Source organism: Pezoporus flaviventris, unplaced genomic scaffold (genome assembly GCF_033815535.1).
Source record: "Pezoporus flaviventris isolate CSIRO_AGI_PZ_B2104156 unplaced genomic scaffold, CSIRO_AGI_Pfla_v1 ptg000055l, whole genome shotgun sequence".
Lineage (NCBI taxonomy): Eukaryota > Metazoa > Chordata > Aves > Psittaciformes > Psittacidae > Pezoporus > Pezoporus flaviventris.
The window spans coordinates 3,553,773-3,570,494 of record NW_026892603.1 but is presented as its reverse complement, the minus strand read 5'-3'; the positions used below and the strand labels follow the sequence as shown (position 1 = coordinate 3,570,494).

The 16,722-nt window shown below is 37.0% G+C and overlaps 1 protein-coding gene across 1 annotated transcript in view; it reads right to left on the bottom strand.

The window, feature by feature from the left end:
* Positions 1-16,722, bottom strand: part of AGMO (alkylglycerol monooxygenase) — a 136,023-nt gene that overhangs the window by 12,280 nt on the left and 107,021 nt on the right. Inside the window, 2 exon segments of the mRNA XM_061469229.1 lie at positions 11,399-11,504; positions 12,519-12,601. Coding sequence (XP_061325213.1) covers positions 11,399-11,504; positions 12,519-12,601 — 189 coding nt within the window.

Sequence of the window (16,722 nt, the reverse complement as noted above, 5' to 3'; positions counted from 1 at the left end):
AAATCAGAGCAGCTGGGCTGGAAGGATGTAAAACAAGCTGTACAGATAATGCTGTACAAACCCAAGGCTCTTCTCTCATTTCCCATTCTCCATGTAAAGTTTGAATTTTACAGTATTGAAGAAATGGGATCACAGAGGCAACTTCTTGTTGTCCAGTTCCTTTACAAAGGGAGTAATAAAAAGAGTTTGGGAGAATGTACAGCTCCTCCTTTCCATCCTTACCCTAACTCCTTCCCAGATCATTAGGGTATGCTTTGGAGCAGCTGTGCCCTGCATGGACTGGAGAGTGTCTGCTATGTCTGCCTTCCCTTTCTTCGCCCATTTTCTTCCACCCAGCTTTTAATCTGGCTAATATTTGAACATGCATACCCTGTCCAACAAAGGGTAATGTAGCATCTGATAATACACGAGAGTCACCAGTTTCCAAGTCCTTTCCTCAAAGAAGGCTGTACCTTGGATGATGGCAAAAGTGTGACCTGTCTTAGCTGAGTTTTATTCAAACAGATGGACATTCAGCAGAAGACCTACATTTATTTCTTTTGCAAGGTATTAAGCACAGCTTCAGTTTCTTATCAATTAAGCCAACAATACAGTTGCCTTTCAAACACAACTTTTCAAAAGATGCTTTGCATTCTAAAGACTCTAAGCCACAAGGCAAACATTTGTCCACACAAACACTTCTGAAAATCAGAATCTCCTCCTCCAAGTGCATTATGGGTTCTCTGAAACTACTGGCATATATGCCCAAATATACACAGTTTAACACACACAGATTTTACAGTCACAATATGTTTTTCTGTAGCGTTTAATAGTATGGATTACTGCACATTACAAAGCAAAATAAAATCATGAAGGCCATGGAATTTGATCTCCACAAAGATCAAAATAAAACAGCAGAGGATGTAAAGTGTTGGTTGGGCAGGTTTTATGTGGACTATTCGGGAAAAATGGACCAGTTTTGCTTGCATGCTGCTTTCACAGCTACTATTTTTGTTAGTTTTGCAATCTGATGCTTTTGATTTTTATTTAATCCTAATAACTGCCGAAAGCCACTGAGTTTACAAAGCCAAAAAAGTAAACCTGGATCCACTAAAGATCTTGCTTTCCTATTTCTTAACTCTCTACTAACCAGGAATGGAATGGTCGGTTTTACATCGCTGGAAGAAGCAGATTTGATTAATCTTGTAGATTGAGACTTTTTATTGCAACTTGGCAGAAATTAGTAGATGCTTAGAAGGTGATAAATGGTCCAACATGACACGCAAACCCATCAAATTAAGACGGCACCAATTTATATAAAAATGAAGGCTATAAAACTACATTTGTTCTATGGCTGTTATTAATCAGAGTAACACTGTATAAACTGACATTACAGTGGGAAATAAAGTTATATATTAATATACTGTGCTACCATTTAAATTTGTTTCTTGCTCTTTCACATAATTCATTGTCAGCTATGCATGACATATATGCATAAAACAGAGACACTATTTCCCCCCACCCAATATATGTAACCAGCTCTCCTTCAAGCTCCTTAGAAAGCATTTTCTAAGATCTTCATAAAGTCTCTACTGAGAATTTCTTACTCTAGAATTATCTATTTCAAGGAAACTACTTTTGAGTAATGCGTAAGGACAAAAAAAATCACGGTGTGAAAAAGCTGATCTGAATCTCAGGCCCTAATGTTCTACCAATACCCAGGGCTTTGTTAAAACTTGGGAGTGTTTGCTTTTTTTAATATCCAGTTTCCCTCTGCTAATGGAAAGCTTCTTACTTTCAATGGCAAGATCCTCATATATTCAGACAAAGCACTCTATTAACTCTCTCTGCTCTTGGAAGTAGAGATCAATTCAACAATATCAAACAACTTATTTCTTGAAATACATAATTTCAAGATAAATGAATTTATGACAAGTTGAAGGCTTTTGATTTTATTTTAAATGGAGAAGTTTGAATGAGATGGTTTTGCTTCAGGCAATACTTACCTCTGGCATTTGATTGTTATTTTATAATAGTGGGAAAAAAAACCCCAAACAACTGTAAAGTGGAAAAGAAAAAGTGTGTCAGCCCAAGTAGAATGAAATATTCCCAGTACCTGCCTCTAACTTCCTACTTGTTTTTGTTTGTCTCTTATTTTGCAAAAGAAATGAAAATGTTTCCACTTTTCATGAACCTAAGTTATTTTGTATCTTTATTTGACTCTGCTTAGTGAATCAGAAAATAATGGTTTTCTCTAGCTCTCTCTTACTTGAGTCAACAGGGAAGAACATATTGGGCAACGGCAGTTTGAGACTCCAGCAGAGCTGCTGTCTTTACTGACCAATTCAAATATTCAGCACATTGATAGAACAAAATACGCTCACTCTTGTGAAGTTACTGACAGAGGGCCATAAAATGGTAGGAATAATTCTATCTGAAGCAAAGAGATTTGATCAGAAATCTTGGGCTAGGATGAAAATACACAACTGCTGAAACTGGTTAAAATTGTTCTTTTTGGAAATTCCCCATAAATGATTTTTTTTTTTCCTTTTTAGTTTTCAGGGCTTTTTTAAAATTAATTCTTCTGTGTAAGTCCTCATATGAATCTTCTCCACTCCCTTTCACTATTTTTCCCTTTTCATATATAAGAAAAAAAAAATTTAAATTTATGAAGCTCTTCTCGGTTGTTGATATCTTGGTAACACATGTTTAGGTCCAATTTACAAGTCTGACAGTTGAATTCCTGAGTTTTTACACATTTTATAGTCTGGGGATGCATTTTAATAAGCCTCAGATAACCCCAGGACTAATTATAATTCATACATAGTATGGAGGACACATTTGGAATAGACTCAGTATAGTCCAACAGTTTCATTGAAAGCAAGGACAGCCCAACAAGATACTAGAGTTAGACTACTCAGCTGAAGATAACAGAGAACTTTTAAATATACGTTTTCTAAAGAAAAAGAGTTTCTAAAGAATGAGTTTTCTAAACAAGGCAACTGTTCAGTAGGCTTCACTCAAAGTCAGGAATAAAAAAAATTACAAGGAACTTAACTAGGATGATGGCAGCTCTATTGAATGCTTACACAGTACACAGAAGCTGTGTAGACCCTTTTATGTAGGCACAAAGGCAGGTATCTGCCTTAAGATGTTATCATCTAACTAGATTGTTCGCAGATAAAGGAAAGTAGAGATAGATATGGAGACATGTAGATATAAAACAGTGCAGTTAATAGGCAGATATTACTTCTTAATATCCTGCTTAACCACCACTTTTAACTGTTTCCTAATACCTGACCGTTCTTTGTAGCTGACTTACATGATGCCAACAAGAAAAGAAATAAATATACCTTGAGATTTATAGTCGCATGCAGATGTGCAATGAATTCAGGTAATAGCTAAGGACAAAATAATGCATCCTTTTCTCCATAAAATCTAAAATGTTCAAACTAAACCCAGGCATTTTCAACTGCGTATTAGCTTCCAATCAGCAAAATAAACAACCTATTCCAGACATTTCATGGGCTCCACATGAAGATAAACCAAACAAATTCTGTCAGGACAGATGTGATCACTCCCAGACTCAATAGGGGGTTGCTGATTATTTTGTCTTAGTTTCAAGTGATAACTAGAGCTTTACATGTACTTTTTTCCCATAACACCTATTTCGAACTCTTAAACATACAAAGTGTTTTGTGTGTTCTGCATTTGGGAGTCAGTTGTTAACCATAGCATTTGCTAATCTTCTTTCATCAGGCAATTTTTATTTGGCATTAGCAAGAGAAAGAAATTCTGAAACATTCTCTTTGCCTTGCGTAATACCCAAATATAAAATAAATATAGTATTGTTGATTTCTCTATATTCCCTCACTCTAAACATCATAGAAAACAGAACTTGTACAAAGGAATGATATAAAAAGGCAGAAAACAAATCACAGCAAAGATAATGGCTTGATTTTATCTTACTGATCTATTGCCCACTTTAGACAAGAGGCACTGGTTAGAATTTAGCATGCAATTGCCCAGATGTCATGAACTAGTTTTAAGACTATGTGGTTAGGTGCTGGTATTAGAAAAAAAAAGGCCCAACTTTTACGATGCTTTTCTCTCCTTGTTTCTCATAAGAAGCTTCTGAATAAAGACTGATGACTGGAAAAAAAAAAAGAAAAATCTTTTGTTCAATTCCAATAAAATACATTACAGAATATTTTCAGTTAATTTCTTCTAAATACAGGTATTGATTTGGCTTTGCAATGGCCAATGTTACAGGCTGATTCTGTGGGTCTTACACAAACATTCTGTTCCAGAAATGCAAAGTTTTCACAGCTGCCATGTTCTGCTCACTGTTACAGTAGTGGGAAGGGACATTTATGGGAACAAGAATCTTGTACTTCCATTTCCCTTGTAAGATGTATAAACTGGGTAACCCTGGACTGCATGTCTTTTTTGCATTTAGTTTTTCTCTTTTTAAAATCTTGTGAGACAAAAATATTCAAAATTCTTTAAATACTAGGCTGGTTCTTTGTGGTCACCATGTATCTGCCAAACCCAGATTTATTCCACATCAGAAATAGCTAGCTTAATTAAAGCTGTCATCTCCTAAAAGCTAATTCAATCCCTCTGCTTGTCACACTGAGGATAAAATTCAAACTAAGCCATCTGCCTTCATGGCTTTGAAGGTACAGCTCTCCTCCCTTTAAGATTAGGAAAATTCCTGCCTGCTAGTTGCAATAGTTCTGGTGGCAGGCCATGAGATTTTTGGAAAGTCTACTAATTTTGCATATCAGGTTGTTCTAATAAACATACATGCAAGTAAGTTTGATAAGCTAAAGACAGCTAGGCCACAGAGCACACACACATGCATCAGCTACGCATGGCAGGGCTGGAAGGCTTCCCACTTGGGGATGCTCAGCACGGCTGGCGGACACAGTCTGAGAGATGCAGAAGGTGTCTTCTGCTTATCCCCTCACTGTATGGGTGGATAGGAAATCTCATGCAAGTAAGCCAGTGTCTTTCATTCAGGATGCAGCAATAACCTATCTTACCTTTGCCTTTGACTCTTAGAGACTGCAATATGTTAATGTGCTTTACACTATACCTTTAAATCCACTTTGAATGTATAATGTGTAAGAGTGCAAACTGGTCATAAGCACTGGCTCTGCCAAGCATAGGAAACATGAGTGTGATGCCTTTGCATCTCTCCTACACAACACAAATGGCGCAGGTCTGTCTCTGCGCCTGCCTTTCACTCCAGCATACGCCAGTGCTGCTTATGTTGTGATGCAGAGGTGCCTCTTTGCTTACACAAAGGGCTAATACTGCAAACAAGGCACTCTCTGAGCACTCCTTCACTGGAATTACTTTTTTAAGCTCCTTAAAGCAAGGAAAAAACCACCAAAATTACTCTACAGATTAGTTTTCCTACCAGTACTACCTCTACAAAAGAAATCCTATATGAAATACATGCATTTGTCCATTAATCAACAAAAAGTTAGTTAATACTCCAGTACTGGAACTGCTATTACACAGACAGAAACCTCTACCCATGTGGAATATTTCAGTTGTCACCAGGGATTAATATCAGTGAAGCAATTCACTGGTATGGAGATTCCTATTATTATCCATGTGTTATTATGATGTAGAAAAGAATGCAGTTTGATGGGGTTTGTAGCATTACTTGCTATTAGGAAAAATATGCTTTAAGCATAACCAGTCGGCAATGCAAATTAGAAACAACATATGTGAAATGGCAGTTTCATTTTTTACAAAGACACACTTAAATGTATAATTGATCATCAATAATTTCATGTGGCATGGCTGTTATATTTAAAATGCAAACATTACATACAGATACAAGCCAATCGCTAACTTCTTTGGGCTAAGAAAGGTTAGAAAATAAACTTTACAACTATCAATGTGAGTGCTGACAGAGCAAAACACAAAATTTCAGACAATAGGTGCGGATATGTATTTTCTTCTTCAGAGTCCTACCTTTGCTTCATCTTTGCATGCTTCTGATTTCTATTAAGTATGACTACCTCCTTGTCTTGTCAAGCAATTAAAGTGACAAAAGTAACAGCAGATGCCTCTTTCATAGCTGAAACTACAGCAAGCAGACCATAGCTTGCATTTTATTACAACCACTCTATACAGCCTAATAATTCCAAGGTAATTGAAAAGATCCTGATAATAAACCACCAGTTTACTTTTTTTCAGACAAAATAAACACATAACCGAATTCAGGCTTCATTTTAACGACACATTAGATGGTTTCCAACTTGTCTTGATTTTTGTTTTATTTTATGATTGTAAATAAACCCTGGAAAATTCCTTCCCCGATTTTACCACCTGAAACTGCAGCTGTTGGCTGACACTATCAAAGCCTCGCAATTCCGAACTCACGTGCAAATCTCATCAAGTGCAGACACTTCTAATTGATTCCAGAAGTTTTTCTTTTGCTAAGATCAGCGGGCAGAAGAAGAATAATGAGCAGCTTTTAAGCAGAGGGGGGAGGGTGCTGAGCTTGGGGAGTGGAGATTTTAAAAGCTCCAGCTTGGCTGCTCTGCCAGAAATGCAGAGCAATTTTACGGTCAATTGGCCAGAGCATCTGGAACTATACATCATAGTCTTTAGTTGATGGTGGTGAAGCTGACTCTCAAACTGTCTAAGCCTAAAATCAGTAATGACTCTGCTGTCACACCTAAGTGGAAACTAACTTAATCTACTGCCAGATTTTACCGTGTCTTTTTTTAAGGGACATTATTCCCCTTAGGGCAGTTGTCAAGAATATTAAAAGTCCAGTCTCGGGGATACACTGCATGGCATATCAGATTTTTTCTGAATGAAGCTAACATAGAAAATACAGATTACAAGTTTTGTTTGTTTAATTCCATGCATGCTGACAAGGCGTTTTATCATAAGGCAGTCGCGTTTCCTTCTATCCCCAGCTTCATTTCTAAAAATACATTTAAAATACACCAGCAGATCTAGTTAAGGCACAGAGACTGCATAAATGATGAGGTCATAAATCACAGTGCAGGGCATGGAGCTTTCACCTTAATGGAAACCAAATATGCGATATGTTGCTCCTTGAAAAGTGGCACAGATGATCATAACAAGGACCAAGGAAAAATGTTCCAGAGCAGAAAACTATCAACTATGTGGAAATAAGTTCTTATGAGTAAATGTTTGTTTTACGTCAGAACTCATAAGTCAGTATTCTAATGCTGGTAAATTACACTAAGAAACAAGTGAGGTAACAGCAAGCCGTTGTATGATGAAAGCAGAAATAAGTAGTGCGGTAATATATCACATTAAGAGGGACTGCTGTGGGACACAGAATACAGTGCAAATCAGTTCTTTAATAAAGGGATATTATATATTTTATCCAGACAAATTAGCTGACACACTCATAAGAAATACTAGAATTTCATCAAAGATCAGAGAAGCAGCCCATTTGGCACAGAGTACTGTCACCAAAAGTGTTCAGAACAGCTCCATTTACCAAGTTTAGATACTCTGGAGGAGTAAACAAACAATTTGACCACAACCAAGTTCATTTCTGCATTCATTAGTTATGGGCTGAATTATACCCTGCAGCACAAGATTCTATATTTCTTCCAAACCTGGTTACATTTCTAATGCACTGCATGCCCACATAAAACAGAAAATAAGTTATGAATTTAAAATATCACACATGTATACAACCTTTTTCCCTCTTTTCCCCAATGAAATTTTTCCTAGATTTTTTTCCTTCAGACCTGTAAATTAATACATGACTGCCAGTGCACACCATGAAGGCACCCCATGAAGTTGCAGCGCAAGAGGAGTGTGGGTGAGATTTACTAGCAGATACACCGCCTTAGCAGAAACAAAGATAAACAAGCCCATCAAGACAGACATCTGCATTACCTCCTCCAGCTTCCTCACTTCTAGCCCCTTAGCTTGAAAGTCTTTCTCAGTACTGAGTTGCAGCCACTACAAGAGAAGTTGGTGAAAATACTTAAAACCAGTTCCAACAACATGTCCATGTCTCTCATTTCTACTTGCTCCTCATTAGTACTGCTGTCAAATAGCAGCCAGTGCTTGACCAAAATCAGCTCATGGAATATGTTGGCCGATGCCAAACCATAGCATTTGGATGGAAACACTTTGAAGAGGTGCACCATCATCACAGATTTATTTTTGCATATCGTGCTTGCTGAACTGTCACATAACTGAACACACAAGCAATGTTTTCTGCTTCCTCCAGGTGGTTAGGAGACTCCAGGCGGTTGGGAGACTCCAGGCCCAGTCTGACAGAAAATGATTTGGCTTTAGTAATAAACATGATCATCACATTACACAGGCATGAAGTAATCAGCATAAAGAAAACTAACTAGGATGAGGTAGCAGAGATCCTCAAGCAGAAACACGTAAGTTTCTCAGTTTCCTGTCTATCTATAACCAGTCAAATGTATCTCTACCCCCTATCATAAAGGTTTTCAGTGACCTCCACTCAAGAAACAATTTTTTAAGATCTAAAAATTTCCTTAAACATCACTTTTTTCTTAAAAAAAAACCAAACAAACAAAAAAAAAAACAAAAAACAAGCCTGCTACTTTCACCTAACCATCCATATGAAATACCACACAAGGAACAGAAAATGAGAATATGCATTGCTCCACCTCCCATGAGAATTAAAGAGGTCACTTTTCTAATCCCGAAAATATCAAATTATTGTCTTGTTTGAAGAAGGAAAGGACACCAGGAGAGACCCCCAGAAGTAAATCTTGGAACAACTTAAAATATAATAGCAGGGAGAACAATATCTTTATATAATCAGAAAAAAAAAAACAACACAAATTTCCTATGTAACCAAGGCAGGTAAACACAAATTCAAAGTATCAATAGATCCAATACTGTATTTAGTAGACCTGACACAGCGAACCATATTGCACCTTCAGCAAAAACAGAAGTCCATTCTCACACACCTCTAGCTTCATTTTTCTTCCACCTTGCCTGAGCCTCAATTAGCAACGTTTCTTGCTCCACAGCAAGTTGCATCACTTCACTAAAGAAAAAATTCTCAGCTGCCTAAGCCAGACCTGCTGGCTAACACAATTAGCTGGGCAGTGAGTGTAAGAGAGGGGCAAGTTACTCCTGTTTCTTGTCAAAAATGGACTACCTAGTCAGTTTCAAATAAGGGACTAAAAAAAATAGAGAAGTATAATATAAAGGACTGACAGGTTGGACAGGGCCCTGAGGAACTTGGTCTAGTGGAAGGTGTCCCTGCCCATGGCCAGGCAGTTGGAACTAGATGATCTTCAGGTCCTTTCTAACCCTAACCATGCTATGATTCTGTGATGAAAGGAAAAACATTAGACAAAAAAAGAGGATAGAAAAGTACAGTAGGGAAGAACTCAAGATTGCAATAAAGTTAAAATTTTAATGTCAGATACATGTAAAGAACAGAACAAGAACCTTTTCATGTTGCTTTACTCTTGAAAGAATAGGAAGCTGTATAGTTCTCTACAAACAACAGAAACAACAATCTGATAATTTTACTAATTTCTTAGTAAGAGACACTTTCACATATGCACACACACACATCATCAAGGCTGGTACATTAATTCTTTTTTTTTTTAATTCAGCATGTATATTTTGACATATTATTCTCCCCAAAACCAGTTAGAATAGCCAAATAATTTAAGTCTGAGAGCTCTCTCTCAAGGGCTACAGAATTAATTGCCAAATTTTAGAATTCTTTGCTTCAAGCCTAATGACTGTAGTAGGCTACTCAGTAAATAATAAAAACATTTTCCAAGTGATATTTAAGCAAGCAAAATGCTTAAAATGTCTGCTGAGTTCTGGCATACTCTTATCAAAGGAATTCAAGAACTGTTTGATTTATATACCAGAACTTTGACAATGTAATAATATGGTGAAAAAAAAAAAGCAATCCAATCCTTAATTAATAGTATTTATCTAGCTTTAAATATTGTCTGGTAGTTGTTTCTTATCCAAAGTAAAATGACAAAAACCAAAACAAAAAAAAATAAACCCCAAACAAAACCCCACAGCAGCATAAGCTATTTTTCCATTCTCCTATTGCCTGAACTCTTAGAAAAGCAGGAGAATCAGCCCTACTACTAGAAACCTCAAATTAGAAAAGTTGCTGTGAATTTTGCAGATGTTTCAAGTCAAAGAAACCATTTTGAACTTGGTTTGAATCTCAGTCCCTACTGGTTTATTTCATTCTTTTCTGGTTTTAAGCCAAAACGTAACTTTCTGACAACAGTTCTACTAGTCTAGTAACTCATTCACAACCCTGCTGATAACTGTCTTTGCTGGTAACCAGAACTGAGTAGCTTGGGATTGTTATTCAAACCAGAACCATATTAATCACTCAGTGTTATTTAATTCAGATAATATTAATAGAGTTATTATGAAATACCAACTGTAATGAAAAATAAGAAAAAGGTAGATGTGCTGGTTTCGTCTGTGGTGGAGTTAATTTTCTTCCTAGTAGTTCATGTGGGGCTATGTTTTTGATTTGTGCCAAAAACAGTGCTGATAACATGGGGATGTTTTAGTGACTGCTGAGCAGTGCTTATACAGAGCCAAGGCTTTTCCTGCTCCCCACACGTCCCCGCCAGCGAGCAGTCTGGAGGTGCAGGAGAAGTTGGGAGGGTACACAGCCAGGACAGCTGACCCCAGACCCCAAATGACCAAAGGAATGTCCAATACCATATGATGTCATGTTCAGCATATAAAGCTGGAGGAAGAAGGAAGGGTTTGGGGGGATGTTTGCAGTGATGGCGTTTGTCTTCCCAAGTCACTATTACATGTAATGGAGCCCTGCTCTCCCGGAGATGGCTGAACACCTGCCTGACCATGGGACGTGGTGAATTAATTCCTTGTTTTGCTTTGCTTGTACACACAGCTTTTGCTTTACACGTTAAACTGCCTTTATCTCGACCCATATTTTTTCACTTTTACCCTTCCAGTTCTCTCCCCCATCCCATCATGAGTGGACTGAGTGAGTGGCTGTGTAGCGCTTAATTGCCAGCTGGGGTTAAATCACAACAGTAGGTTAAAAATCAAGTCACAAACAAGATAAAAATAAATCCTAAGAACACAAAAGCAATCATATTTAATCAGACCAAAGGTCTATTTAGTCCAGTATCCTATGGTTGTCAGTGGCCTCAGTTTGTACTGAGGTACAGTAGAAGTACAGAACAAAATACTTGATATTTATGACTATCCAGCTTCCAAGCATTAATATTTTTATTTCATTCTTATTAATAGAATCATTAATCATTATAATTAAATATAATAATAATATGCAGAAGCAAAATATTAATGCTTCAGCTTTTCCTAAAATGGTAAAAAGTCTAGAGTCATCAGCATAGACACTTCATAATAAATGTTTTACCTCATATGCATAGCCCAAGGAAGAAAACTGACTCCTGAAGTAGTCAAGTTTGTACGCACCCATGAAGACTAAACAGCAAAGGATTTCCAAAATTCCTGCTTTAGGCCTAGAAATGGGAAGTTCTTCAGATTAACATCCAACCTTTTATTCTTTGATAACTTGAATGAAAAAGAGAGTGTAGAAATAATCTGATGTCCTGCACTTATACTAAGTTGTCTTTCTTAACCTTATAGTTAAGTTTTTATAGTATACACCTTACATGGACTTGTAAAACTGAATTTGCTGCGAGTGAGAATACTCACACACATATAGCTATTGTCTTTTGACAATACTGAACACTGCTACATAAATAGTCCAGAATCTTTTCAGAAGTGTATTTCTGTAAAGTTTTACTAATTCACATTCTTAGTTCCCTAAGCTATACACATCCTTATTATTTTGATAGATTTTTACCTATCCTGAAAGAAACTGTTTAATTCATATAAGTGAAAGGTATTCCCTTCTGAAAACATAATGACCAGCACATGCAAAGAAGAACTGGTACCTCAATCTCAAAGGAAGCTTCTATTCCACACTTCCGCTTTGGCAGGGCAAATAGCTTCTTTGTAAGAAAATGTAGCTGATATTTACTCTTCTGTAGGGTCATACTGCCTGTATGGACTACATCCATACTGTACACCTCACTGGGCAGGTATATTCAAGATCCAATTTGATTTGAATCTCTACTGATTAAATTTAGTCTTAGCAGCATTCTTCACGTGATTTTGAGTCTACTCTGAGCTACACTGTGTGCTTTTCACATACCACCACTGTATCTGGCACCTACAGCATGTGACACAGACCTGACACAATATGGTTGCAGTGTGAGCTTGAGCAGCCCTGGGACAGCCTGCAGGTCTTACGGGCCTGCTAGTCCCGAAGCCAGAGATGTGAACCCAACAAATACAAGAACAGACGTGAGTAGCCCATCCCTAACTTTTCTGCAAGCGACAATAGATAAATTGGTAATTGGTATGGGGACACTCCTAGGTTTAGGTGCTGGCTAGCTATATGCTGTTTTCTAGTCAATAGGCAGCAACATATATGCTTGATTCTAGCTATATTTATCTTTGTATCTTACCTGTTCTCCATAGGTAGTCCCAAACAGGCCAGGGAAAGAATGATAAAGCCAATTCTCAGGAGAACAGTTCCCTATGATAATATCTGTTAAAAAGTACACAAAGAATTCATTTAGAGAAACTTTCTGATGAGAAATTCAGCTTTAACAGAACAGTAGCTTCAGCTTCCTCAGTCAGTGATGTTAGTGTCTGCTTTTAAAGACATCTGTTACTCTAAATTTTGCAACCAAAATACCTGCTCTGCATAGCACACTTACCTGGAGTGCTACATTCAGCTGGTTCCTGAATGCTGTATTTCTAAAATAATGATTAAGATACTCCCTTCTGCAGTATGTGTTTTCCCCAAATTACTTGATTCTCTTTATGCCTTTACTCAAGAGGGAATAAACATATTTCTAGATAAAAATCCCAGCAGCCCTCATCGTTTTCTTCATTTTGTTACCAGGTCTTTAAAACAGTCATCTATAAATCCCAGTGGATACCAAAACAAAACACTGGTGAGAGTAAAAATTCATATGACATGACAATATGACAATAGTTAAGAAGAAACAAAATTAATGTTGTCCCTTTATGACAACTTGACACTTGGTTCCGATTCAGCAAAATGCTTCAACTCATATAATTACCTTCAATCGGACTTAAAATATTTTCAAACATTAATAAGTGTATTAGTACTTGGATGAGGACTTAAAACTTAAATCTAAATGATATAAACAAAACTCAGGAAAACAGATATTATTTTCATTGTGAAGTTTGATTTTTTTCTTTTCCTTTATTAAATGTTTATGTATTCTACACAGCTGCCCTTGAAAATCAAATATTTAACCAGTTTTCTTGTTCCCTCCCTGACTTCCTTTCAAATATTAGTTTTGAAAAGCCTTTGTTTCTTCATTTAAAAAACAACAAAAAAGCCCAAAACAAAAGTAGTGGATCTGGCTGAGTTACAGGAATCCTTTTGGGCTTCAATAGCAATAAGGTTTATGAATAGCATCTTGCTCTTCAAGACTATAGGCTCTGGAAAAATAAAAATCTAGGCATGCCTGCCCTGATTTCAATAAATCTCACTCGGTTAAATGCCCACCTTCCTTTGGTGGTGGCCCCTACCCCTCAAAGAGATCTAAAGTATCTGTGAGCGTGGGAGGCCACAAGAGGATATTCTCAAATTTTACAGCTGCGTGAACTTACAGTGCCCATGTTTGTAAAACACATCAAACCACACACTCAGTTGGGGCAGGTTTCTGTTGTTTTACTGAAGAATCACAAGCACCTACTTAGATATCCTTAAGAAGCAGTTATTGAAAAACAAAATTCCACAATCCCAGCAATATGCAAGCTAAACAGCAGCCCACCAGTTTACAAGCCAGAACACACTTCTCACAAACAACACCTGTCAAACCACTCTGTTGCACAGGTTTATACCAGGATATATCAAGATCATTACTGCATTGCTATGTTTCCCATCTGTTTCATCGCTCCTCATGATAAACTGGCAAAACCTCAGATAGATGATTACCACCATCTACCTACATGTAGACCTTGAGAAAGGATATTTTTATGCTTTTCTTATGATCATAGCCTGGGCATACGCTATTGGCGCATCACTGGAGAAAGGATATGCAGCTAGACATTGAACCTGGGAGGGACTCAGTATAGCAGTTATGCGCTGAGATTCTCACTTAAGTCAACTGGGCTTATAATCCTTTATCAAGGTTTGTATCACTTGGAATAAGTCTGCGAATTCCATACAGAATTTTTAAATTTTTTTAACAAAAGTTTAAATTGAAGGTGCTTCTTTTTGAAAACTTCTGTATCTAGAATCTGAAAATCCCACTGATGTTCTAAGTTTAGAAGGCTTTGCATTATTAACATGAAGCAATTTGTTCTGAAGTGACAAAATTTTTGGAGAGATTTTTTTATAAAAATCAGGCACAGACTCCAGTTAAGTTTAATAAAATTAGTAGTTGTTAAACTGCTCATCTAATCACAGTAAATTCAACCACCACTTCAGCTTCCTGTAGAAACTGGGTCAGACAAAAAAATCAAGAAGTACATGAAGAGGAGCATGATTTGCCACAGGTGTAAAGGAATTCATCCATGAATTTCTTAAAAAATGTTTTGATATGTTTTTCAATGATTGTTACTTGTCAAATAAAGAATTCTGTCAGGGAACTAGGGCTGGAATTCAAGACTTTTCCTCTTAGAGACTATCCTCATCTTTAAGTTGGAGAATTATACCTTTTCTAAAACATAGTCCTTCTGGCCAGGTTTGTCTGATTTTGATTTGCTCCCAGTGCAATGCACTGCCTTCTAGAGGCTGCCTTAAAAATGTTTACACACTGGTAGGGCGCTATTCCGAGAAAAGGAACATAAGGTTTTGTATCTCCTTTAGGAAGGAAAGACAACTGAGCTTCAAATCCAGATTTCAAGCAAGTCACAATACAACATATGGCTAAAACTACACTTTATGGAAAATGAATGAACCTGCAATGGTTTTGAGACAACAAATGTTAGTATGTGTCTTCAGGAAGAACCCAGCAGTACCCGCTATGAATGCGTATGGATGTCTCCAATTTCTAATTCAAACGAGCTCTATTATTTCACATTCTTCTGCCCTCCCAGTGTTTCCAAACTGGCTAGCATTAGACAATCAGTTACCGAGTCCTAGATAGCTGTGTTTTCTTGTGTTCCAGTTTCAGAAAACTCAGATGCTGATTCATTATACCTTACATTAAGTACGTTTACTGAAGTGCCTAAAAAACTGTTATTAACCTAGGCTTTCTCTGTAATCAGTGGAGAGAGAGCACCTTCTGAATGATTATATTTCTTGTCACTCACTAGACTGCAAATCTAGAGTCTAAATTTTGTCCCTGCACCAAGAGTTGGATTTGAGTGGATGATGGAAACACTTCACCAAAGCAGGCACTTTGGGGTCATATTTAAGAAGTTTCTTTCATAACTTCTGTAATTAATTTTTTCTTTCTTTCTTTGCTTAAAGATATATTTCAATTGCTATTTCTAGAAGAGTAGGAAAAATTATCTTAAAGTTAACATTTTCAGGAAACAATAGCAATTTTTAGCATTATCATTCTATTATATTGTTACTGATTGACCCTGAAATACGATAAGTTTGACATTAGAGACACTAATATTGTAATTCAGATTGCAGCTTTTTCTCCACAAAGAAAGGACTGAATACAAGAATTTGGAGTGTGATCCTGCAAAATTATCTTCATCATTTTCTCTAAGATGTGCAAAATTGGAGGCTGGACTTGTCATTTGACTCTCCACATTTATCTAACCACAGAAGAAAAAAGCGTAGATTAAGAACTTGAAAGGAAATTAATAAATTGCAGTTCAGTTTAAAACATGGATTTCCAGGAGGAAAAAAAAAAAAAAGAAAGAAAATAGAAATACATTTTAATTTATGTTAGTAAATCAGAACTAAAGTAACTTTTTTGGCATAATAACTACCTGAGCCATGCACAATCATATTTTACAGATTCCGTTTTTTAGGTCAATTTGCATTTCGTTTCAGATGCTCTCCTACTTGAACCATAACACTTTCAACACCAGCTGTCTGTAAAACCTCATATGGTCCAGTGCCACCTGTAGCTCAGAATGTGAAGGACTGGAGGACCCTAAAGAACAACCCACAGATTACAGTTAATTGCAGAGTTAACTGGCACTATCATCACATTCACACAGATACATGGCACTGTAATGGCTGAGTACAGTGTTGCAGCCTTCCACTCCCCAAGTCTTCAGCTTTCTGGAGTGATGAAAGGTGAGACATAAAGCCTTAGTGGGAACCATGAAGGCATAACTTACCCTTCACTGTAGATACATGCACCAATTTCACTGTAGATACATGCACCACTTTCATATACAGCAAAAAAATGTGTTCCTTCATTTGTGCTCCTAGTCAAGGACTACCAAGAATTTTGTGGTGAAATACGTCATGATGCCATTTGGGAATAACAGCTTTTAGAAAACCAGCCACGTAGCATAACTTTTAGCATTATTCGTTTGCTTCCATAACTTTCTCTTTACAGCTCTAGTGGTATAGTTACATGCTGCTTGATTCTTTTATTTACTTTCAAACATGTATCACCCTATGAAGTGGATACTGGCAGCCGAAGCATCCATTTTCTAGACATTACTCTACCAAAATCAACAAAATACTCAGTGGGTTATATCACTAAAGTA